At 47.2% G+C, this 25934-nt stretch overlaps 1 protein-coding gene across 3 annotated transcripts in view; it reads right to left on the reverse strand.

The window, feature by feature from the left end:
• Positions 1-25934, reverse strand: part of KCNAB1 (potassium voltage-gated channel subfamily A regulatory beta subunit 1) — a 338389-nt gene that overhangs the window by 18872 nt on the left and 293583 nt on the right. For all 3 annotated transcript variants that reach the window (XM_081302291.1, XM_081302292.1, XM_081302293.1), the window contains exons 9-11: positions 4527-4612; positions 3837-3957; positions 1925-2019 (exon numbers count right to left, since the gene is read on the reverse strand). In XM_081302291.1, the coding sequence (XP_081158417.1) occupies positions 1925-2019; positions 3837-3957; positions 4527-4612 (302 nt within the window). The remainder of the gene's footprint in view (positions 1-1924; positions 2020-3836; positions 3958-4526; positions 4613-25934) is intronic.

Here is a 25934-nt window from a genome sequence, read left to right on the forward strand (position 1 = left end):
ATTTTTACTTTTTGCTTTGGTAGCTTTACTCTAGTGGCTTTCCAAAGTGGTTGATAATTCAGAGCCTTGAGGCCTTAGGGACCCGCTGCCTTTCACTCTCTGAGAGCTGTGAATGTTTACTGTCCAGGGCATCCCAGTGGATACCAAGTGGACTATAAAAGCCAACAATGGAAATCTTTCCCAAGTTACTTTTAGGCTTTGCCACCTTCAAACATTTTGTATGTCCATTTTTTTGTTTGTTTGTTAGGTTTTGTTTTCCGTTTCCTTTTGTGGACGTATGGAGGCTTTTCCAACCGTTTGCAAGCTTTTTCCCAAGCCATGATAGAAACTAGGCAATCACACTCCTAATACAGAGTAGCTACTTCTTTTATAGAAATCTGGATCAGAGACTAGGGTTCCCGCATCAGCTTCATGGGTATGGTTTATGTCTTGGGTGGATACTGATGTCTCTGTGCTCTCATTTCTGTATCTGGAAAAGGTCTACCCTCATACACCATGAACCTGAGAGCAAGTGCCCAGCATACACAGAAGTGCTTTGAACTTTTCAGAAAGCCTGAGAAAGAAAACCTGCTCGGTCCCCAGCTTTTGAGGGTTCGACTGAGGATTTCTCACCTCTGTGATGGTGGGCTCATACAACTTTCTGTTCTTCAGTAAATTAAGATCCCATGCTTTATTAAAAAAAGAGCCTTTGTGTTAGATGATTTTGTCACCTTGAAGGAGGGCTGGGCTGAGCTGTGCTGCTTGGTAGGATAGGTGTATCCAATGCAGTTTTTTTGCCCTGGGACATTTTCAATGAGCGAGTTTATCAAGTCTGTGAGTCAAGCGACTTCTTACAGCAATTTGGCTTAGCTGCAACTGACTCAGAGCCACCTGTGACCGCTTTCTGTGCAATTGGTAAAGACCTCTGTGAATGGAAACACAGCCTGTGCCTGGCACATGGTAGGTGCTCCGTGAAATTGCACTTCTCGATGCTCCCTTCCTTCTTCCCCAAGGTGCTGTTGGCTTCTCTCGGTTCAGAACGTTGCTCGCTTTTCAGAAGCAGACTTTGTTCTCTGACAGTTCTGTTGTGCTAGTACAGACTGGGACCAGGGCCACGTCAGCATGTTAGGAGGTATTTATACTGTGCCACTTTAGAGGACAAACAAACTAAAGCTCAGCTGTCACAGGCAGAAAGGAAAGTGAAAGACGCAGAGCCTGCAGCAGCTCTCCCGGGTGGGGATGGGGGTGGGAAGACCTCAGTGCTGCGGCTCTGCTGCTCCAGGTGCATGTGGGCCGGGTGGGGCGGCCGACTGCCCTGCTGCAGGACATGAGTGAGTGGAGGCAATCTTGTTCCCTGATCTTGAACACCCTTATGCCTCAGCACAGAGGTTAAGCCACAAGTCTCAGCGGCCAGATTGCATCTGCACAGGTGCCAGTCATAGAGCCCAGAGAGAGGGGCTTAGCCATAGTGGATCCCCTGAGGCCCTTGCTCCTTACCCTGGCCCCCCTGAACCAACCTCAAACCACACTCAGCTACAACTCTGCCTCTCGTGGCTTAAGCCTCTATGGCTTAAATTTTGTTTTGTCAAGAAAAGGAGAATTAGATCCTCTTACATGGAAAGAGGATTTAAAATTTTGTCAGTTTTCAAACAAGGAATGAAAAGCCTTCTTTAGCATAAGTAACTATAGGGCTTTGAGCCCTACAAGTCCAACCAGGTTGCTGGATGCTGCTCTCTCCCTGGGTCCCCAGAGGACAGCTCTCTGTGCAGGCAGATTCTGAAGGGCTGACTGGAGCCTGGCAGCAGCGGAGGCCTCTGGAGGAGCTGCCAGAGGCCAGGACGGCCAAGGCCAGGGTGTGCCTGAGCTGGGAGGCCCTCCCTGCCATGGGCCGTTCTCGTCACCCCTTTCCCTACCCCCAGACCCTTGCAGGAGGTGAGAGAAATACCTTCAGAGAAGCCCTGGAACTTTCAGGCACGCCGTTTCCATATTTCCCTGAGATGATTCCACAGGCAAGTGGGGACCACGTCATGGCGCCAACCCCTGTGGAGGGAGCACATGGAAAGCTGCTCATGCAAACTGGGGTCAAGGGAGGAGGTGGTGGGTTTGGGGGAAAACTGGCTGAATGCATCAGTTAATGCTGGCATACATCTTTCCATCACAATTTAGGGATTAACAAATTGTTTCATGCTTTTATAAACCAACCAAATGTGCACTGTCAGTTCTTGGGAATGAGCCACCTAAGCAGGCCTAAAAATGTGGCTTTGCCATGTTCTTTTTTTTTTTTTTTTTTTTTTGGTGGTGCTGGGGATTGAACCCCGGGACTTGTGCATGTGAAGCAAGCACTGTACCAACTGGGCTATATCCCCAGCCCTTTGCCATGGTCTTTTGATGTCCAAAATTCATGGATAGAGGTGTGGGCACTTCTACTTGCACTAACTTCGGTGCTTCCCTGGGCTATTCTGTGCCACTGTGTGGAAACACAGTGCCTAATGTGCAGTGAACACTCAGTAGGTGACAGCAGGTGACAGCAATAACAACAGTTATCACTGCTGTTGAACTTTTATCCTTTTATTTTTAATACCCAGAATTTTCCTGCCATTTCTGAGGAGGAAAGTGAACTCTGGAAACTGTTTTGGTCTAGAAACCTGAATGTGACTTGTTTGTGTTTCTTTTAACATCTACATTTCTTTTTATTAGACACATATTTTTCCTCACTCTGAAATTATTTCCAAACAAACATGTAGTGCCTGGCTTATTAATTATCGTCAAATTCCCTTCACCTAACTCAGTGCTAGGCATAAGTGATTTTTCTAAAATCACTTGTTTTTTTCAGTTGTCCACTCTTGAGATGCATGCCTGGGCTAGAGCAAGCCCTGTGAAGGATGAGTTTATCTGTTAGTTCTTCCCCTCATTGTGGATGCATTTTTTTTTGTGTGTGTGTGTATGTGGTGCTGGTGCTGGGGATTGAACCCAGGGCCTTGAACCCAGGGCCTTGTGCATGCAAGGCAAACACACTACCAACTGAGCTGTATCCCCAGCCCCTGGTTGCAGTTTTTTGAACACCTATGGAGTTCAGTTTGTATGCTAGCCACAATTTATGACTCCACAGTGTGGGAGACCAACCTTACACGTGACTGGGTCACACTCCCCGGCTGGGTGCTGAGGTGCTCAGTCGCAGAAATGTGGCAGAGCTTTCCCCCCCCTTCTTGGATGCGAGAGTCGGTGTCTCGTGCATGGGTGTGTCTTGCTACAGCCCCATGGGTGGAGCTCTGCTCACCTGTTCCTTTGTAATATAACCCCTTGCCCTGTTTAGGATAGAATCTTCCATGGAAGTGCCTTGTGTGTGTCCCCTTCTTTTACTGTGCCCTTGGGTGTGACCTGCCCAGGTGTCAGTCAACCTGCTGACAGTGGACATCATGAAGATAGACTCAGCCCCCTGAAACCTGACCCCTTGCCTCATTTGAATAGCTTCTCCTCAATAAAAGGGGTCAGCATGTGCTGTCGCTCTTTCTGCAGGCCCTTAAGGTCAGAGGAGCCGTCACAGCGATCCCAAAGCAAAAGGTATTTGTGTCTCTTGTGTGGTTATTTTTCGCAGTCCAGTAAGCCCAGTTTTATTGGAGTGACCCCTGAGCCTTTTAGTCTCCAGAACAGAAACCCGGCACCACATGGCTTTCATCAGGGATCCCCTGTGGACTAGAAACAGGCACATTTGATTCTACCACAGTCTCTGGGATGAGCAGTTCTTTCCATCCCTATGTTAATTAGGGACACTCAGGAAATCATTTGACCAGGACTTTTCAGAATCCCTGATTCCCCGATTGTTAAACACACTCAATAGCTGCAATTTTGAAGATTACCTATTTTATGGTAGAGCTCTGGCAGTTGGACCTCCACCTTCTCTCTCTGGAAAAGATGGTACTCGGCTTGTTCACACACGGGCGGGATCATATTGAATTGCCTGGCTACAGAATAGGCTTCCTAGGGAGAAAGGAGACGCAGCCGGTGACGTTTCCCTCATGGAGGTCAAAACAAGGAAGGAGTAGGGTGGCAAATTATAGGTGAGGTTCTGACCATCAGTTCATGAAGAGCAAGGCTGAAAGTGGGGAACTGCTATCCTCTGGGAAGGTTTAGATCAAGTAAGGTCCAGGGAAAATCAGTCCAACTGTGAATTATGGACTATTATAAAGAAAAGGTAATTTGATTCTTTGCAGGTTCCTAAAGAAATAAAAATTAGATTAACATAAAACTGTAATCTGTAATTAGTGTGTTATAAACAGGATTGTCATTAATATAGTCTTTTTTAATAAGAAAACTAGAATACTCTGTTCTTATATCATTAGCTGTCACTTTGCCCTCTTGAAACGAAAGAGCATGCTACAACATGATTCCTGTTAGAGCCCTCAGCCATCTCTTTAAAGATGGAATCAATCCTACAATTCCACTGCCATGTTTTACTGTGAGAAATTTGCAAAAGACCCCACCTCCAGGCATGGCATCTGGAGAACAGTGAGGTGCTCCGTGGCATTGAAAAGCGGAAATTAACCTACCATGATCTCCATGGCGCTCCACCTGGAGGTGCCCCAGTACATCGCCATGCCTTGGTTTATCACATGCGTCATGGCTCGGACGATTTCTAAGGAAGGCCAAACAGTATGCTGTGAGTTTCTCTACTTCTCAAAGTTACATTTCCCCCCCATCTCCAAAGCTTGGAAATTTACTTGTTTGATCAATACAATTACTCTGGCATTGGTGCCAACATAATAATCTATGCAACATGCAACCTTGGTGGTCTAGAGGGTGACAGTATTTTTGGGAAAACTGACATTTCATTTTTGGTTTGTAGCAACAAGACTAAGTGGTATGGGGGATAGTAGGGGATAGGAAAGGTAGCAGAATACAACAATTACCAATAGGGCATTATGTAAAATTGTGGATGTGTAACGGACGTGATTCTGCAATCTGCATTTGGGGTAAAATGGGGGGTTCATAACCCACTTCAATCTAATGTATGAAATATGATATGTCAAGAGCTTTGTAATGTTGTGAACAACCAATAAAAAAAAGATAAAAAAAAAAAGACTAAGTGGTATTAAAAGCTCCTCTTTTACTGGTGTTGCTTGCTGCTTCTTGATCTGATAGAAGAACTCTCGATGAATCTGTACCTAAACCTGAGTACCTGGCTCTGGTGTTCGAGAAGCCAGGGAGAGCCCTTGTTTTGACTTTGCAGGCGGCGGGTCCTTGAGGACAGCAGACCTGCCTTGTGTGTTGGATTTGCAGTGCTGGGCCCCACACCGAGTAGCTGTTTAATAGAGATGACTCAATAACAATGTGTTTAGCAGAAAGATAAACATATTAAATGCTGAACGGACAGCTGAAACCTCAGGGACTCCAAGCTCACAGGGCCTCGCCCTGTTCCTGACCACTTTAAGCACACTGTGCTAAGACACCCATGTCACTGATGTCCCCAGGGCCTCTTTGCTCATCAGCTGTTTCAACTTGATGTCACATTTTCTAGCCAAGAATACGCATCAGCACTTGGGGCTGAGCTGATCCTCTGGGCACCAGCCAGCCTTGATGCAGTACCAGGGAGCACCGAGAGACTCAGGTTCAACGGAGCGGGAAGCACACAGGGTTGGATTTGGTCCACAGCCAGGTCAGCCAAGCTCCCAGGGCGCTGGGACATGTGACATTTTCAGTTGGTCACAGGCCTTGGGCTTCTTTGGGTCCCAGGAATACCCAGAGGTTAAAGTGTCCTTCAGAAGAACTGAACCCCTGTCTCAAAGCCATTATTCTTATTTTTATTTCTCAGGAGCAAACCCCTGCTTGAACTGATAGGGGACAGGATTAGGCTCGGGGTCTTCGATTCTTGGTTGTTGGCTTCTGTCAGCTATTTTAAGTTGCCCTCGTTTCTCTGCTTGGAAGGTGGGAAAGCTTTCATTTACTGTTGTCTATCCAACAGGGGTAGAACTTGAACTAGAAGCTAAACATTTTTCTTTCTTGGAGAAAGTCTCCCAAATATCAGGTTTTACATAGCAACCAAACTATGAAGTTTATTTTCCCTTATGGAACAAATATGAAAAAAAAAAGTTAAAAGAAACTGTTTTTCTTCTCTTTTAGTATACAAATGAACACCGATCAACTTCTCTGGAGCCTGAAAACCCTGATTTGAACCTCTGCCCAGATTAGACCTCTCCACCGTTGCGCCAGCACCCCTTCCTCCTTCAGAGCTGGGAGTTCCTCCAATCAACAGGATTTATGAGGAGCCTGCTGTTCTGGGTGCTGGTGACACTGTGGTTAGCCAAAAGTGTTGGAGAAACTCCAGAGAAGTTCACAGACAATAAACCGAACCAAGACTCTTCTGTCTGTCTCTGCAATCAAGGAAACTGAGCCCAGAACACTGTCAGGTGTCCTGGCCACATGGGGGTCATCAAAGGCCTAGACCAGGGCTGGGAGGGTGGAGTGCAGCTGAGACTCTCGTTCAGCACGCACATTCGAGAACTGAGTCTGCAGGACACCAGGCCAGTGGAAACGAGGTTGTCAGACAGACACAGAGGCCCTGGACACAGCCAGCTTAGAGCTGAGCAGGGAAGCCAGAGAAGTAGACAAGCAATTAGAAAATGCAAAGTACTATGAAGGAGACATAAGAGGGCTGAGATGGGGAATTAAGGGGAGACCTGTTTAATACTGGCAAGTGTGACCTCACTGAGGAGTTGAGGGGCATAAAAAGGAGCCAGTCATGGAGAGCATGGAAGAGCATTTTAGGAAGATGGAAGAGCATGTGGAAGGACAGAGTGAATGCCAGCAGTTGGAAGGAATTCACTGGAAAGAAGCCACATGGTGGGAGCCCAGTAAGGAAGGACAGGCGTATGAGACAAAGTCTGAGAAGGCAAACTATGTTATTTGTATGTTACTCAAAGTTTAATGGCATTGTTGATTATTTTTTTAGGCAAAGGAATGGCACATCTTGTCACCCTAGTTCCCATTTCAGAGCACCACCTCTGCCTGTGCTGAGAACCTGCGTGAAGGGGAGGCCTGGAGGAGGCCAGGGAATCTCGGGAGGGCCTGCAGCGTTCCAGCAGGAGAGGAGGGTGGCTTGGAGTGGGACCTTGGCAGGAGAGACAGAGCCTGAGTGTGGGAACAAGAGGAATCAAGGCCGTCTCCCAGGCCATTTGCAGAGATGAGGGAGGAACTGGTTTGGGGAGGGAATCAAGGATTCTTTAGACACAAGAAAAACAGAGACGCTCATGAGATACTAAGAGGAGATGAGGCATTTGGACTCAGGAGACAGCGAACTGTGCAGGCTGGACATGGGGCCTGTCACTTCCTGTCTGCTGCTGATGTCATGGCCGTGGATGAGCCTGCTTCAGGAGATCTGCAGGGAGAAGAGGAGGCTCTCTGAGCAGCCTCTGACAGAGGACCCTGCAAGGCCTGCTGGGCCGTCAGGAGTGGGAGCAGGGACATTGGATAACCAAGAACAGACAGAGCGCGGCCCAGCATGAACGTCGTGAACACCCAAATCAGAAGGGCACAGGCCAGCACCCATTGGCTCTGACCTCCACGGGGAGGGGACCACAAACCCTGAGAAGAGCCTTCCAGTGGTGTGGTGGGGCCGAGGTTGGAGGGACGGCAGGAGGTGGGCCGGGAGGTTTGCAGATGAGAAGAACAGGGGGATAGGCACAGTGGACCGGAGGGTGTAACAGTGAGGATGGCCCAGGTGACAGCCCCCTGTGGCCCTTAGCGGGAAGGGGACCCAGAAGAAGGCCACTGATGGGGTGAGGTGGAAGAGGCTGAGCCGGGCAGGAGGGACGCTCTGTGAAGAAGGGGCTAGCAGGTCTGTAGGGCTCTTCTGGCAGACTCGAGCTACTGTGGTGACGTCCGTGCTCCATGCATGTGACCTATGAGAGTGTGAGGAGTGAGCACAGGTGGGGAGCTCCGTGGGACACCCCGGCCAGTGCTCCTTCCTCACTCACTGCCTGTTGGCCTCTGGGTCTGAAGAAGGGGCTTGGTGGGATGGGGACGGGATTCCTCCAGTTCTCGTCCTCCTGGCACAGGGAGCAGGGGAGACCAGGAGAACCGAGAGGCTGCAGCTGGAGAGTCGCACTGCCCGAAATGAAGATTTAATTTCAATTCATGTTAAATGAGCTCATTATTTTTTTTAATGTCAGAGAAAAATGCCCCAAGTTGTTTAGCTGGTCAAAAGGAAACCGTGGGCAAGGTGAGCTCTTACAAGTCCTACCATGAAGGGACACTAGGGGGCAGAATTGCTGAAAGAAAAGAAATCAACCTGGTCCCCAGAGTGACACTGTTTCTTGTGTATTGTGGAAATGCACTTTGAAAGTGTCCTAGGCAGAGTGTCAATGCTGAGCGGGAAAAGGACTTCAGTCCATTGTATTCCCAGGCCTCTGTGAAGAGATACAGTAAGTGGTGGTTAAATCTGTTACCTAGGACCTGATCGGAGCCTGCCCAGACTCCCCATCAATCCAGAAGGCTTAGGGGTGCTCAGTCTTCCTGAACCCTACCAACACCTGCGTGGGTGGGGCTGGGCTTTAAAGCCACCCACATACGGTTCCACTGAAATTCTGTTCTGTGGGGGTCCTGGTATGAGGCCCCAGCCTTGATGTTTTGGAAACAGCCTGGGGTTTAGAATTGCTGTGCTTGTTATTCGGTGGCCTTCGTGGGTGGCCCCTGGGCCACAGGCGTCAGCAGCAATGGAATCGTCCCATATGCAAGTCCAGACCTAGAAGACCATGAGTTCTGGGGGTGGCACCCTGCAGCCCCCTTTAACCAGCCCTGCAAGCAAATCTGCTATACTGTAGAGCTTGAGAGCCACTCCCTACTCCTCCCCAGGGAACCATGTCAAGGACAGATTCTCTGTAGTAGTCCATCTCTGCTCTCCTCTAATCTGCTGCTTCATGCAGAAGTTTAACCTGTGCTCACTGTGGTTACTCCCCTGAGTACTTATCCAGCCACTACCTCACACACACACACACAAACACACACACACACACACACACACACACACACTTCAGTGTGAATCAACCTGGGAATGTGACAGAAACAGTAGCTGAGGCCTTTGAATTTTTTTTAAAATTAGCTATCAAATCTCAAACGTTTGAGGAAAACAGCCTAAACTACCAAAAGACTGCCAAATGCTCCTCAGCACACTTCCCCTGGTTGAAAGTGTCCTCGTCCTTTAGCCTGGTGCGGCCTCCCAGGCTCACAGCCCACCACGGCTTGCTCTCTGTCCCTGTGTTGTAGCAGAGCAGACCCTCAGCAGCTCTGCAGGTGACTCTTTTTTTGCTACTGAGGATGGAATCCAGGAGGGGTGCTCTAAAACTGAGCTACATCCCCAGCCCTTTTAATTTTAATTTAATTTATTTTTTTTAAATTTTGAGACAGGGTCTCACTAAGTTGCTCAGGCTAGCTTCCAACCTGCGATCCTCCTGCTTCAGCCTCCTGAGTTGCTGGGATCCCAGGTGTGCAGTTGCTCATCTGGGTTTCCCACTCCTATCTGGAGAGTGGGGATGATCTTGAGCCTGAGGAACTCTTTCAATCCTTGTCATGGGACAGCATGTGGAGATCACAGGAAGTCTGACCGTGGCACAACTGAGTAGCAACCAAATGTGGCCCTGGCTGTTTTCTCCCAAGGAGTACTTGGGATTCTGATGTTTTAGTGACATTCTTCTCTCAGTAATAGTAGCAGGCCATCTTTATTTAAAAATATGCTTTTTATGTCAAAGAAATTGATACTACTATTTTTTTTGAGTGGAAAAAATTTTTGATAAACATTTCAATTTCTTAATTGGAGCTCATGCAAAACCTGGAAGCTCACAAAAAAACTTGTTGTTTTGTTTTGATATGGCCCCTGGAACTTTGAAAGTTGCAAGGAAATAATTACAGGAATAACAGAACATAGGGGCTAATGATCCAATATGAAGAAATTGGTGTTTTGGTGAAATAAAATTTGCTTAAATTAATATGGATGTAGAGACAAAGGGATAAAACCAAAATAAATCTTGGAGATAATGCAGTGCAGTTTCTGCTTTCTGTATATGTGGAAATAGTCTAGGAGGTAGTTACATTAAGCATAATTAAAAGCTGAAATATTACAAACAATTGTAAATATTTCAAATATGCTTGCTTGGAAAATACTGAGAACAAACAGAAAACAGTAACTGCTCTCTATTTTCCAAGGTTCCTGTAAATATGTTACCATGCTTTTATAAAGTAAAAAAAGAAAGATTACCAAGCAGCAAAGGCTTTAAAGTGCTTGAAATACTTATTAATGCTTTAAACACTAATATGTTATAGTTTTGACCTAATGGAGTTGCTGCAGGTGGAGGGAAATGTGGTTCTGTGTTGGTGGGGTCACATGGTTCAATTCTGACAGGTGCCAGGATCCTATCTTTGTCAGAGGCAAGGATCAGACTGGAACTGAGACGCTAGTATGACACAGGGCTGCTGCATCAGAAGAGCAGTGAACACTAATGAAAGTGAGTTTAGTTGTGCATGGTGGCGCACGCCTGTAATCCCAGGAGGCAGAGACAGGAGGATCGCAAATTCAAAGCCAGCCTCAACAATTTAGGGAGGCCCTAAGCAGCTTAGTGAGATCCTGTCTCAAAATAAAAAAAATAACAAGGGCTGAGGTTGTGGTTTAGTGGTTAAGTGCCCTTGGATTTAATCCCCAGTCCCCAAAAAAGTAGGTCTAGGCCTGGGCCCAACCTTTATTTACTTGAGCTGTCTGTTATTAGCCACCTTCTGTTGTAGCAGCAGAAGCGGCTGGTGTGGTGCTTTGTAATTGCTTCTCTGTAGCTTAGCGATTTCCTCTTGGCCCCTCTTGGGTGCTGAGGAGACCTCTGTGAGTGCTCATCTTAGTGCCTGGAGATAGAAGACTGTTTTCCCCACAGGATCGGAAACTTGAACTCAAATGGAGGGAGTCATAACTTAGCATGAACCAGGAGCCAAAGTCCTTAATGGTTTGTTGACTGTCTCAGGAGGACCTGGCTCCATTCACTGTATAGAACACACACCAGGATTCAGGAGCAGATCGATATTGATGAGCAATATGTAATCTTCTTAACTGTTTAGGTGGCTAATATTTCAACTTCCATTTTATTTGACAAAGAACCTGACTCATAAAGACAAAGTCACTTAGACAAGGCCTTAGGAGGTGGCTTTGAAGATGACTGGTCATCCTGCAAGGCTTTGTGCCTAGTGCAGTGTGGGAGAAGGTGAGTTGGGGACAGAAAACTCTCAGGGCGTTTGCCTCAGTGACTCCTAGTGTATTTGTGGGCGGCTGGTGTGTGGTAGTTCCATCCCTTCCTTTGCATTTAACATGCTGATGACTCAGTTCATGATGTGCCTGAGTCATTTGAGAAACACAAGCAATCTTTTTGGTTCCCTGAAAACCTCAAATCCAGTGACTGAAAGAGACAGACAGAGGAAGCGAAATAAAGGGTTTTGGTCTGTGTCCTACTGACGAAGCGTGGAGAAGAGTGGTCTTCACAAAACAGTTTTCTGAGATTAGGCTTTCTAGACTGGGGCTTCCCCAAAACAAGCCTGGATAAGAACAGACCAGATTCAAGAGACCAGATAAGAATTTGCGCTGCAAGCCAAGTCAGCAAAACCCTCCTCACCTAGAGAAATGCAACCTTGTTCAGAAATCTGAGCCAAGAATGGAGGCAACTTGACGTCTCTGAGGACACTGCACTGCCCCCCACCCCCAGCCCTCCCTAGAGGACACAGGTCCTCACACTCTCCACTCTGACAGGAGCTTCTGATCTTGTCCACACGCAATTCCAGAGCCTTACTCTGGAAGGTGGATTGTGTTGTTGAACTGAGACCCGTTCAGTCTCACTTTTACCAAAGGTCCCCAGGTCCTAAACAACAGCTGTTGTGGGTAAGCCCCCCGAGGTCACAGTGAGGTGCAGACCACCTCTGCATCTGCTGCGTTCAAACAGCTTGGCTACTCATTGCCCAGCTGCCCCCTGGAAAGAGTCGATGGGCGGGGTGGAGAGGCAGGTTCTTAGGACTTCTGTTCCGTGTCTCAGGCTGATCACTACTTATTCTAAATGTTCAAGACCTGAAATATTTCATATTCAGATTAAAAAAAAATTATCATATTTGAATTCACATAACAAGACATCACCAAATTCCATAGACACCTTGGTTGCCCAGCCCGAAGGCAACTGAAGGTAGTGTACACAAGGTCACTAGCGCACCTGGGTCGACTGTCCCCACCACGTGAGCTCAGGGCTAGTTTTCCATTCATGGTGTCCTGCCAGTGCTCAAAACGTTTTGGATTTTGGAACTTTTCAGATTTTGGAGTTTTAGATTAAGGACGCCTCACTCTGTGTTTCCTTCCCCCGCAGTGATCCTTCCCACCAGCCCCGTCTGTCACCTTGTTTCACACCAAGTAAAACTCCAGGACTTAAAAATCCCATTGGAGCAACTGGACATAAGAGAAGTGCCCTGAAGTACGAGCTGGCCTTGCGGTGACCTGTCTGGGACGGACACGGGCTGCCGGGGGACTCTGCTCATGCTTGGCCCAGTGCCCTCTGCAGAGGGAGGCCCTGAGATGCTGCTGCTCTCACTGTTCTTGCTTCTTCCTCCAGAGGCAGCGACCATCCCCCAGACAGGAATGGCCAAGTGATCGGCCCAAGGCAAAGGCCTCCTTCTGTTCAATTCCCCTCACCCTTGGCTCCCCTAACCCCCGTATTACCCCAGCTGGTCTGTCCAGCTTCTCACCTAGACCATGGCTGCCTGCGGACACTCTCCAGGAAGGAGTGACACAGAATGTGAGTCATAAAAGTGCACCTATCCCCCCAACACTGTCTTGCCATGGACCCACCACGACAGAGGAAAACCTGGTGACTCCTGGCTGTCCGTGTAATGGCTACATGTGCTTAACACCAAATGGGGGCTGGGGATGTAGCTCAAGCAGTAGTGCGCTCGCCTGGCATGCGTGCGGCCCGGGTTCGATCCTCAGCACCACATACAAACAAAGATGTTGTGTCCGCCAATAACTAACTAAATATTAAAATTCTCTCTCTCTCTCTCTCTCTCTCTCTCTCTCTCTCTCTCTCTCTCTTAAAAAAAAACCACCAAATGGTAGCAACTGGGGAGACATTTACTGTCCTCAAGAAACGGGGTGGTATCCATGACCAGTACAGAGGACAATGTACTGTGGTCAAGTTCTATAGGACTCGTGAGGAGTGGAATGAATTCCAGTCATTGAAAAATATATATATATATATTTTTAAAAAGAGTAAGTAAACTCATTGTTTTGTCTGGAACAAGGCAATGAATAAGTGAAGCTAAATAAGCAAACCTAAGTAAACTGAAATTCCAGGTTGTACAATGTTCCTAGTTTCCTAATACTAGATGGTCCTGGCTTCCCACTGATTCTAGACCACTGCAGCATATATTGTCAAAGTTTCATAAATACTAAGGTCTGTTTCTTTGTCTTTCCTTTTTTTTTTTTCTGGAAATGGAACCCAGGGGTGCTATACCACTGAGCTATATCCCCAGCCCTTTTTATTTATTTATTCTTTATTTTTGAGAAAGGGTCTGGCTAAGTTCCTGTGGCTGTCCTTGAACTTGCGATCCTCCTGCCTCAGCCTCCCAAGTCTCTGGGATGACAGGTGTGGCCTGGCTGCTGGTGTCTGTTTCTGGAGTCTCCAAATGTGGAGCATCCCTTCCTATCCAAATTGCTCTAGAACAGAAGGGGTTCAGATTTTGAGTCTTTGAGTCTGGGCATTTGAACTTGGCCTCAAGAAGGTTTGGATTTTGGAGCATTTTGGAATTCAGATTTTGAGGTGAGGGTTGTTCAACGGGCAAGTCCTCCCTTCCACTTTGCTTATCTTCAGGACTGATCTCAGCTCTCCTTGGCCCTTTATTCTTCCTGATAAGTTATATAATTAGCTTATCAAGTTATTTGAAAAACTTAGATTTTGGTAGGAATAGATCATTTTAGCAAAATTCACACCTTTAGGACATTAACATTTTATTCCATCTCCTATAAATGACGTGTTCTTTATAGATACATGGGTTTACAAGGCCTTATAAAATTTTATGTATCTCCCCACGTAGTCCTTGCACGTTTAAAGCATTTTGTTCCTACTTCCCTGGTGGGTTTCTTCTTTCCTGCCTGGACAGGTGTTTTGCTCTCTCCTCTTCTTCTCCTTCCTCTCAGGAGGGCCCACATCCTTTCCATAGAGCATCCCCCCTGGCTTCTCAGTCTCTTTCTCTCTCTGTCATCTACACAATAAAGTGGAAGGTTCAAGGTGAGTCCCACTTTTCTGAGAGGAGAGTGGGAAGGGACGGGAGCTCATGCTAGTGTGAATCCCCCATCACCAGTGTGTCTGCTGAGAAGGATTCTGAATCTTTTAGAAATCCAGGAGCGTGGTGAGGGAGCTGGCCTGGCTGGAAGGCTGTCTCAGCTGAGCTGGAGTCTGCTGCTGTGGTCCCGGCTAGTACACTGGTGTGCGGTCAGCTAAGCCCCTCAAATTCTACCGTAGAACATAGCCAAGATGATTTGAATCTGAAAAATTCTCAAAGCAAGAGTTACCCATGGCTCATCACTGCCACAGATGATGATATTTCCTTGAACATCTGATTTTGAATAACCCGTTTTATTCCCCAATGAATGTACCTGATGAATAATCTACAGAATGCATGCAGAAATAAGGAAATTAACCTGCTATGTAGGTACAAGTGATAGAACAAGTTTATCCTAATTTTAGAATAACTAAATGAAACCCTTCTGGTATATCAGAAATAATTATGGCAGAAGGAAGTTCTGGCACATGGAAACAAGACCTAATCAGCAACACACAGCGATGTGATAGAAGTTACAGATTCTCCTCATTCAACTGTGACATTTAACAGGTCTAGAGATGATAGCTTCAAGAATTATTCGCTTTTCATTTTGATCTTGAGCTTTGGGTTGCAGTTTTTCTTACTGAGAAATGAGGCCATCTCTAACTACGTGGTGCATCAATTAGGGCTTTTATTTTTGGTGGAGGAAGTGATTGAAAACTCAGCTGGACGTCCTTAGAGCCACGAAAGAGGTGAGGTTCTAGAGGTGTGGTCACATGTGCTTGAGGAATGGTTGTCCCAGCCAGTTGCTGGGGACAACTTGTTTTCCAAGCCTCTGTTCTGTTGTCCCTGGTTGTTTGCCTTGGGGCATCAGGGCAGCTGTGGGTGGTGGCTGAGACTGGGCTTCCTGGTACCAGTGGAGCTCAGCCCTTGGCCTCATCATTTCAAGCAAGACTCCTGGGACTTCACTGGCCAATGACTTGGCCAGTATTATTATACATCTACCTTGTGCTTAAAGAAATCAAGGCTCAAAAGGATGAAAACTTAATGGATCTGGTTTTGAATTTCCCTCTAGGGAAAATTCCCCCAGGCACCAAACCTATGCTAAAACAAAATGAAGCAAAACCTCTTTTCCATTTCTCTTCAACCACATTTGCATTTCATGTCCACTCTTGATAATGCTATTTGAAGCACATTGAGAGTTAATAATATTTCTATCAAGTGAAGGAACCAGCCTTTGGGCATGTCAAAAGCAAATGTATGAGGCACAACATTAGCTAAAGAATTGTTTTTCAAATGTTCATTGAGCTGCATAAAAAATATATGTAGCCAAACCTGCCAGCTCTATCTGGTAGCCAATGTTTCTGTGCCTTTTACCAGTGGAACAGTTATTTTTATGCTTGGGAGCATCTGTCACTGTCTGATTCCAGTGGTATATTTCTGATCTTTTAACTTGTGTGAATGCCATCCTGTTCGGTCAGATAGACAGATGTAAAATCTTGACATTTAGCTGCTGCTTCTATTATCCTGTCTGGAACTCTTTATTTATACAACTCTCTGTGTATTGGCTTCTTGGGACAGGCATTTAACTCTACTTAAAAAGCAAAATTGTCTTGTGGATGAAAGAATAAGGCAAGCAACTTGGCGGAGATGGATTAGCTTGAAGCATATTGACCTACTGAGGTTCTCTCCAGCAGTGCAGTCCAGCTCTCATGGTCCTGCTCCCCTAATAGTGTGGGCCATCTGGCTGCCCTCCTGGGTTCTGCCTTGGGAGATGCCATCTTCATCCCAGTGAGGTCAAACCTCCAAATGAGGCCTCCCTCATTCCCTACAGTCCATCTGCAGGGCAAGCTGTAGGTTCATCCAGGCCTCCCTTGTCCCTCCCTTGTGTCATCTAAATTGTCCAGTGCCTGGCAATCAACCAAAAGGCAACTTTTTCAAACTTGACATGGTGAAGTAGGATGATTTCCTCAGCCCTCTAACAGTGAACTACTGGGTCAAGAGGAGCTACCAACCCGCACTGCTCTAAAGCCAGGCTTCTACTGCTCCGTGGGCAACAGTGAGACTGGCCCCACAGCACTGGGCAACTTTCCCTGTAGAAATGACAGCAGGGGAGGCAGCTCTCTCCTGGGTCCTCCTGGGGTGTCCAGCGTGTTTTTCCTGTCCTGGCTCACTGCTCTGCATGTTGGCCAGTACCCAGAGCCAGGGGTCTCTTTCCCTGGGGCATTCCTTCCCATTTCTGAGGGTCTTTCCTGGACTCTCTCAGAGATGGCCACTCCCTGGTTTCTCCATTGCAGGGGGCTGGGGAGCTTCCTTGTGGTAAAGCAGTGCTTCTCCTACAAGATGCCCTGACGTGGCCACAGGAGCAAGCGGTGTTAGATGGCCTTGGTTTTATCATAAAAGCACAAGAAAACTCCGTTCTGTACCATCAGAAAGCTCCAAAACATTAGCAATGTTTTTCTTTATATATATGATGGTTTCCTTAAATCTTCCCTCTCTCTCTATTTCTCTGGCTTTCCCCCTGTTTATTTGAGCTTTCTGTTGGAGGCCTTCTTTGAAAGAAGGTGATCCTGGTCTCTGATCATGTCGAAGAGTAAGGCACTAAACTGCTTGTGGACGATGCCTGTCCACTAGTGAATTCACCGTGGGATCTTGCAATGCCCACTGTGGGGCACATGTAGAGTTTCCCTTTGGGGGATTTTTGTCTATAACCATACCAGTATCTATTAGAACTTTTTCTGAAACAATGAATATTCTCCTAAAAAATATTCTCCGATTTTCTCCGAGGAAGGTGTGGTCTGGCTGCTGGTGACCTGCACTTGAGTGGAGAATCAAACATCCTGATCTCATCCTCCTTCTCCCTCTTTGTAAAGTCTGCAGCTGCCCCAGCCCCGTGTCCAGCGTCCCTCTGCTTAAGAGCCTCTGGGCTCCAGCTCGGTGCTGATTGCTCACTTTGCAAATGAGGACATGGATGGAGTCCTCCAGGGACGTGGAGTCCTTCTTCACTCTGCTCTTCCTGTCAGTCTCATACACAACCCTGTTTGCATCCAGGCTCACCCCCTCACACGGCATGGCTGGTTCTAGCTGAGCCACTGTCACCTCACCCAGATGGCTCCCATGCTCATTCCTCACAGTCCATCTGCAGGGAAAGCTGGAGGTCCATCCAGGCCTCCCTTGTCCTGGACAGCTCGGCCCCTGTCATTTCTCTCAAGTCATTCCCTACATGTGCCCCCCTCGTTGGTCTCCCTGAAGTTCCTCAGACATGACAGACTCGTCCCCCCTCAGGGCCTCTGCACTGTTGTGGCCACAGGAACAGCCTCCCATGGCTCCCCTGGCTGCCCACTTGCTCCTTCAGCCTATTCAGCCCTCACTTTCTCCAGCCACCTCATCCTCAGCACACCCGCCTCCTTCCACCTCCAACTTTCTCTAACGCCTGGCCCCTTCTAGCATCCGACATGGTTGAGCTTGTTACTGTTTTGCTGTTCTTTCCTGTCTCCTCCAGTGGATGGACTGTCCTACGGGGTGGGGAGCTTGTCTGTCTCTTCCCCGGTACACTGCCTGCATCCCGTGGTGCACCATGGGCACTGGGTAAATGTCAGCCGAGTATGAATGAACGAGCAAGCCGGGTTCGGGCCTGGGTGTTGGGGCTCTGCCATGCTCCTTTCTGGGCCATCCTGAGGCTACTGGTCACATAAAGTGCATTCTGTAGGTTTATGAGAAAATGAAAGAACATTGGGATCCCAGTCGGCCTTCTCTCCCTTCTGACCACTTCCTATACCCATTCCTTTCATCCACTGGCCTTTAAAAACAACAACTCATTTTCTTAGGTAAGAAAATTCAGGGCTGACTACATTTGGATTTTAAAGATTTGAGTGTGAAAGCATCCTGTTTAATTATCTTGGTTCTGTACGCCTGGCTTTAGTAGAAGCCGTCACAACACAGCCCCCTTTCATCCCTAAACAAACCAGCAAGACTCAGCCTAGGATAGTAGGGGATAGGAAAGGTAGCAGAATACAACAATTACTAATAGGGCATTATGTAAAATTGTGGATGTGTAACTGACGTGATTCTGCAATCTGCATTTGGGGTAAAATTGGGAGTTCATAACCCACTTCAATCTAATGTATGAAATATGATATGTCAAGAGCTTTGTAATGTTGTGAACAACCAATAAAAAAAATAAATAAAATAAAAAAAAATAATAAAAAAAAGACTCAGCCTAGGGATGCACTGAGGAAGGAAGGGCGGGTTCTGTGGCACCTACGTTTTCTGTGACTTTAGTGTGACAGTTACTCCCAGGTGGAAGCTGTGTGTTCAGATCCTGAGAGGGTTTGTGGGTGCAGAAGTGGCAGGGGAGGAGGGAGGCCAGTATACTGTGTGCATGTTTTCCAGGTGGCCAACTGCTTCATTCCTGTTATGGTTTGGATGTGAGGTGTCCCCCAAAAGCTCATGTGAGACAGTGCAAGAAGGTTCAGAGGAGAAATGATTGTGTTGTGAGAGTCTTAACCCAATCAGTGAATTAATCCCCTGATAGGGATTAACTGATGGTAACTGAAGTGGTGGGGTGTGGCTGAGGAGGTGGGCACGGGGGTGAGGCTTTGGGGTATATATTTGTACCTGGCAAGTAGAGTCTCTTCTCTGCTTCCTGATCATGATGTGAGTTGCTTCCCTCTGCCACACTCTTCTGCCATGATCGATGTTCAGCTTCACCTCAAGCCCCAAGGAATGGAGCCAGCTGTCTATGGACTGAGACCTCTGAAACCGTGAGCACCTAAGTAAACGTTTCCTTCTGTACAGTTGTTCTGGTGAGGTCCTTTAGTCACAGTAGTGAAAAAGCTCACTAAAACAATTCTGTAATTTGTGGAGACTTGGATCTTTTTTGAAACTTATTTTATTTTTAAAATTTTTTTGTGATGCTGGGGGTTGAACCCAGGGCCTTGTGCTTGCAAGGCAAGCACTCTACCAGATGAGCGATATCCCCAGCCTTGGGACTTGAATCTTGAGTGCATGGGTTTTCCTAAGCTTCCAGGGACTTGAACACAGTGGTTTGTCCTACACGTGGACAAGTTTGTTTTCTGAACCTACTGGGAAGACTCATTTTTTTTTTTTGCATGTGTAACTCAAGTCAGTGGATTTGTAGTCAGGTGTTGGAGCGTCTGTAACCACCGTGGGGAAGGAGCAATACTCGAGTCTGCATCATCACCCTTGTGTTCCTGCATCACCTGCTGGCCTTGCCTCCAGACTCAAATTCGTCTTCCTTTCCCAGCTGGGGACCTAAGTAGGCTTGAAGCCTGCGGCAGGAGGGAGCAGCTCAAGGCACAATTGGTTTCTCTCCTTTTCTACTTTCTACCTCTTTCCCATGCTCTTCGCTCTAGCCTCAACCCTCCAGGAGATCTGGGAGCCCAGACAACCCTACTCAGGGAGCTCTTAAAGGTGTCCTTCACAGGTGCCCTTCCGGTCACTTTTGCAGCTGACCTTCAAGGCAGGTATGCCCATCTCTCTACACCAGAGTCTCCAGGTGGAGTCATCCCCAGGCCACCCATTGTACTCGTCGGCCTTGAAAAGCCAGTTGAAAGCTCCTACCCGAGTCAAGCAGGTGGTCCAGGGGCAGCCCCCTCCTGGTCTGATGGGGCTCAGAGCAGTTTGTTTTAGATTTGCCCTTCTCAACTAGAGTCTCTTCTCTCCCTCAAACTCTATGTTCCTGAAGCCAGCAAGGGGCAGGGGTGAAGGGAAAGGTCCCTTTACAGAAGGCCAGCTCACCAGTAGGAAAGGGTCAGTAGAATTAGGAAATAAGCCCAGGGGTCCTCTGTGGATGCTGAAATAGGGGGATAGGGACCAGGCTGCTCACATGGTTTCAAAGAATCACACCCAAGATTATTCATTAGTCACAGGTTTAGAGCAACGCCATCACAGTGGAGGAAGCTGGCAGACCTCACCCTGACCCAGTGGTCAACTCTAACACGAACAGTGAAGGGACACAGTTATCCCAGGGCCTTGGCAGACACACCAAAGAGTATCCAGCATTGCCTGTGTGGGCTTCTTACACCAAACACCCAAGCTTAGTCTACACAAAAAAGCAACCAGGCAAATCCAGACGGAGATGGTCTCCAAAGCAACTGGCCTGGATTCAAAGAAAATGTCAGTGTCATTCAAGAGGAAAAAGGTTCTGGAAGTTTCTTATTGTGCTATGGCCATCTGCAGCCACAGGGGCAGGGACTGGAGACAGCGCTGCCACCTGGAGCTCATTTCAGATTAAAAGAGATTAAATAGCCATGACAGTCGACGTGCTGTGGGATTGTTTTGTGTGCCTGCGTGTGGTGCTGGGAACCAAACACAGGGCCCCAGGCTTCCTAGGCAAGTGTCTACCACTGAGCTGCCCCCTACCCCTGTCCCCATGGTGGGACTCTTCATCAACTCATGGCCCCCTTAACAGTGAACAAATAAATCCCAGAAAGGACATAATAGACAGTGGGAACAGTGATGGTGAGCAGCAGTTGTGCATCGAGTTAAGTTTCCTGAGTGTGATGACTGTCCCCTGCTCACAGAGAAGGGAGCCTTTTCCTCAGGGGAAATGTCACACTGAGCAAGAGAGGGCAAAATAAAGGCCAAACACTGCGGAAATTTGTAAGTGCACCTCAACGGTATTGGGGGTTGATTCTCTGAACTTTTTTTTGCAGATTTTTAACTTCTTAAAATAAAAAGTGGAGGAGGAAAGAGCCATGGACCAGATCTTGCCCAGTTCTTTTTGCAAGTATGCAAAGGCTTGTCACCTCCCTCTAGCACCTGTCAGCGGCCAAGCCATGGTTGTCACCTGTCATTAGGCATCTGTGTTCCTACGAGTGCAAACACCGAATGGCAGCAACCTCAGTCTCAAATCATTTGTACTGGGCATTACAATTTCCACTTATGGGATCTTTTTAATCCTTACAACAGTGTTGGAATAGCCGGAGGATGGAAGTCAGCCCTTCCCGTCTTACAAGTGCAGAACCAAGACACAGAGAGCCCCAGCAGCTCAGCCAAGGGCACAGACCTGACACCAGCACTTCTGCCCTCAGACTGTGTTTTCACAACACATTAAACTCCCAGGAGGAGTTAAATAAAACCACTGCCTCTCTTATTACTTCTTTTTGTGCACAGAGAAGGAGCCTAGAAGGTATTGGCTTATGACCTTGGATGGGCATTAGAGGTTAGCAAGGACACAGGCGGCTCTGCTCACCCCACTGTGCCAGCCTGTGGAAGGGCCTGGAGCTGCAGGACTTCCAGCCTCACCTGTGTGACCCACGAGCTCCAGGTGGCAGCGCTGTCTCCAGTCCCTGCCCCTGTGGCTGCAGATGGCCATAGCACAATAAGAAACTTCCAGAACCTTCCCGAGGCTGACACCTTCAGGGACGTGCCAACTCACAGAGCAGGTGCAGCCAGTCACAGAGCCCGAGCAGCTGTTTCCACCTGATAGCTGGGGAGCAGAAGGAGCTCTTCTCTCCCTCTTTTCTTAACCAAAAATGATTTAAGGAAAAAAGAAGAGAGAAGCTGCTTTACAAATGTGAAGTCCAGGATGCATGGTGGGAGGTGTGAAGGCCCAGACGGACGGCCCGCCTGGTTTCTCCTTGAGGCTCTCAGGTTAGAGGCTGGATCTCTACCTCACCACTGAGCGAAGATGTGAGAAGAACAGGGGATGGGAGGCAAAGCAGCTGAAGTCCATAGACTATCAGCACAGCCAGTCCTTCCCAGGATCCCCACCACCAGACTTCATGGAATGAGGCTGGGAATTCTCATTTCCAACAAAAGCACAAAGTAGAGCTCCATGCTACCAGAGTGTCTTCCGGAACAGTTGTCTTCAGAGCTGGTCTTCACAGGTTTTCTGCAGCCTGGGCCATCACCTTTTCAGGGTGCTCTAGAGGCAGTTTTTCTAAAGCTCAGCTCTCACTATGGAACCCAGATGGAAGAAATCGTGTGTTACCCAGGGCTGCACACCAGGGCGGTCCACATTCAGCACTCTGGGGCCTCTGTGAACTGTGGAGTGTTTTCATCAGGCCTAGAAGATTCTTCAGAACTGAGGCCGCATACCAGCAACTCTGAGCAGAGAATTCACTGTGTTACTTAAGATCATTCAGTTCTGCTCAAGAGGGTCAAAGAGATGAACCAGGGGGTGACAACACCAGGCAGAGAAGCAAGAGACTGGTGAGAAGGCAGAGAAGGCACAGGAAGGAGCAGGGATGATTGACCACCGTGGAGAGTGCGGGGACAGGCGGACGGATGGGCAGATGCAGTATCACAACACATTCACACACACTTTTGAAATAGAGTAAGTATGGGCTAGGGATTCAGGGACATAGCTCAGTTGGTAGAATGCTTGCCTTGAATGCACAAGGCCCTGGGTTCCATCCCCAGCACCACACACACACACACACACACACAAAATGAAATAGAGTAAGTACAGTAGAACCCATGGCAACTAAATCAGCCATCTCCTGGTGACCCCCATTCCTTGAAAATCCTTTGCAGAGGAAATGCACCTAGTCCTTAGCTGTGAGTTCCAGCTGATTGCCCTAGGAGTTTCCAAGACCAAGGGTTCTCTGACCTGGGCACCTGGTCTGCGCTCGCTTGCTCAAACCTCAAATCTGATCCTCACGGAAGCACACTGTGAAACCCACCGTGGCAGAGAGGTCAGGTCAGCACCTCGCGCCCTCAGGGCTGGGTACCTGGCTCCTTCCACACCCTTGGGGTTTATCCTAATTGTTTTAGCTGCCCCTATCTCTCCTCTGACTCCTCATGATGCATTTTAATTGATTCGATAAACGTTGTGATTCATGCATCTTACTTTTTTTGGTGTGAGCTTTCTTGAAACCTCTAGGATTACTGGTGGATGTTCAGAGACTACATTGCATCGAGGCAGTTTCTTAGGTGAAAAATTTACAGGGCTACCCTTTAACTATGCAAACAGTAACCAAAACAAAACTGATGGCTCTTATATTTTTTCTGGAGGCCAGCAGGGATTAATCCCAGGGGCACTTAACCACAGAGACACATCCCCAGCCCTTTTTATTTTTTATTTTGAGATAGGGCCTTGCCAAGTTGCTGAGGCTGGCTTTGAACTTGTGATCCCCTGTCTTGGCTGGGATTACAAGTGTGAGCCACCAGACCCAGATTGATAGCTCTTCCTTTTTGAGCAGTCACCCAAAGCATTTTGCATATTTTATCTCAAATAATCCTCACACTGACCCTATAGAGTGGCTAGTATGACCTTCGTTTTACAGACAAGAAAATGGAGAAGTTTATTACCTTGCCAAAGATCAATTAGCTAGCAACAGAAGGAGGCCTTGACCTGGGGTCTAACTCTAAAGTCATACCCATTCTATTTGTGGGAGCCAATCTATTCCCCAATATCTTCTTGATCCCCCTATCTAAAGTCTGCCCCACACTTTCCTACCCTGCTGGGATTTATCTTTTTCTCAATCTATTATCATCATGTAATGTAACTCTACTCTTATTTTCTTTTTCCCCAGGAGTGAGATTTCTGTTTGCCTGTCCTATGACCCTTTGCTTCTCCCTGTGCCCAGAAGAGTGCTTGGTCCCAACAGATGTCCATTTAAATAAACAGCAGGTGTTCATTTAGTTGTCAACTGAATGAATGAGTTAATCCTAAAATGGGGGCTTTTTCCTAGAGAAATCTCTGAAAGTAGGCGGCACGGGCACGGGATCTCCTTTCAGGCATGACTGAAAATTTATGACTAAATTAAAGAACAGAACAAAAACTCCACAAGAACAAATGAGTTACAGGAAGTTCGATTGCCAGCCCTGTGGCTTGGCCGGCTTTGCTTGATGTCTTTCCATCTTGCTGTGGTTTCGGGCCTCTGACTTCTGCCATGGCTATGTCTGAGAAGAGATTCGGAGAAGGTGGGGGGTTCTCTGCCTGTGCATCATGCGGGGCCTTCTGGAGCAGGGCTGGTGTAGGGCTGTGCCTACATGCTGCCCCACTTAGGTGGTGCTGGGAGCATCCTCTTCATTTGGGGTGGAAGCAGGCTCAGCCCCGAGGGAACCTGCCCAGGTGAACAGTTGGGTGGAAGCAGTCAGGATTTGAAGCTGTGTCCAGCTCACGCCCAGGTCCACACTTCAGAAACACTCTTCCAATGAGGAGGCCGCAATGAAAGAAACAGGAGCTTGTCCAGAGGAGCGAACCAGAGACTGGAAGAGTTCAACCCCACCCTACGATCTTTCCTAGGGTGAATGGAATGAAATCCTCTTTTTATGACATGACTTGTCCTGTAAAGGAGGAAGTATCAATTTACTTTAGACCAATTAGATAAAGATAGGGCTCAAGTATCAGTAAAGTTTTGGTGAGTTCACAGTTAAAATGGAAATAAACTCCTTTAGTAAACGGAGCACTTTTTTTTTTTTTTTTTTTTTTTGTGCCACGGGCTTGGTAGGGTCTGGCTCATCTTCTTGGATCGGAAAGTCATTTTCTCCAAATTAATTTCTTGAAAACTCAGCTGTCTCAGTCTTTCAAGCCAGGAGGTTAAATTGATCTGATGGACACAAAGGCCCCTAGGAACATTCCGGCCAGGGTCATAAATGAAATGTGTTAAATCATTTTAATTTAACATAGTGCTCCGTGGGGACACCTGTACACTAATGGATCATTCTGCATTCATTTCTGCTCCCAGTACCTGGATGCTCCTGTTTTTGCAGATAAGGAGAAGCAGGATGCAAGAGTGTCTTGGAGCTGTTTGCCAACAACCTGTCCATCTTAACATCACCTTGAAATATGTTGAACTAGACCAATATCAGAATGCTTATGGATGTCAGGGCTTGATCTTCAGGTAGAGAAATATGAGATTGGATCAATTTAACCTTAGAGCTTCATTCGTTTAATTCCCCCAAAACTTGTTCCTTCATTCATCCAATCAGCCATCCAGTAAGTATTTGTTGAATACCCATTATGTGCCTTCGGCTCTGTAAAGCTGGAAATAAAGTTTATAGACCCATGTAATCCAACAGAACAGCTCCTAGTCACATGTGGCCAAGCACTTGAAATGTGCTGGCCCAAATTAAGGTGAACCCATGGATTTCAAAGACTTAGTGTAAAAAAAATCATATAAACTATCTCATTCATAATTTTATATTGTATACATGTGGCATTTTTTGATATATGGGGTTAAAGTACAAATAATATTGCAATTAATTTCTTTCTTTTTAAAATGTGATTAATGGGACATCCAACTGCACAGGTGGCTTGCATTATGTTCCTGTTGGGTAGCATGGTCATACTACTGCAGAAGACTTCTGCCTGCTAGTCTCATTTTTTTTTTTTTTTTGGTTGGGGGAAGGGGATACCAAGGATTGAACTCAGGGGCACTTTACCACTGAGCCACATTCCCAGCCCTATTTTGCATTTTATTTAGAAACAGGGTCTCACTGAGTTACTTAGTGCCTTGCTTTTGCTGAGGCTGGCTTTGAACTGGTGATCCTCCTGCCTCAGCCTCCCTAGCTGCTGGGATTACAGGTGTGCAACGCTGTGCCCTGCTAGTCTCGTGTTTTTTGAGACAGATTGAGGGCACCTTCCAGGGAAGAAAATAAAACATAAAGGCAGATGGGCTGATCAGTTGTGATTAAGTAATTCTTCCAGGTTTTAGGTGTTT

The sequence above is a fragment of the Spermophilus citellus genome (genome assembly GCF_964194105.1).
Source record: "Spermophilus citellus genome assembly, chromosome: 7".
In the NCBI taxonomy this organism is placed as follows: domain Eukaryota; kingdom Metazoa; phylum Chordata; class Mammalia; order Rodentia; family Sciuridae; genus Spermophilus; species Spermophilus citellus.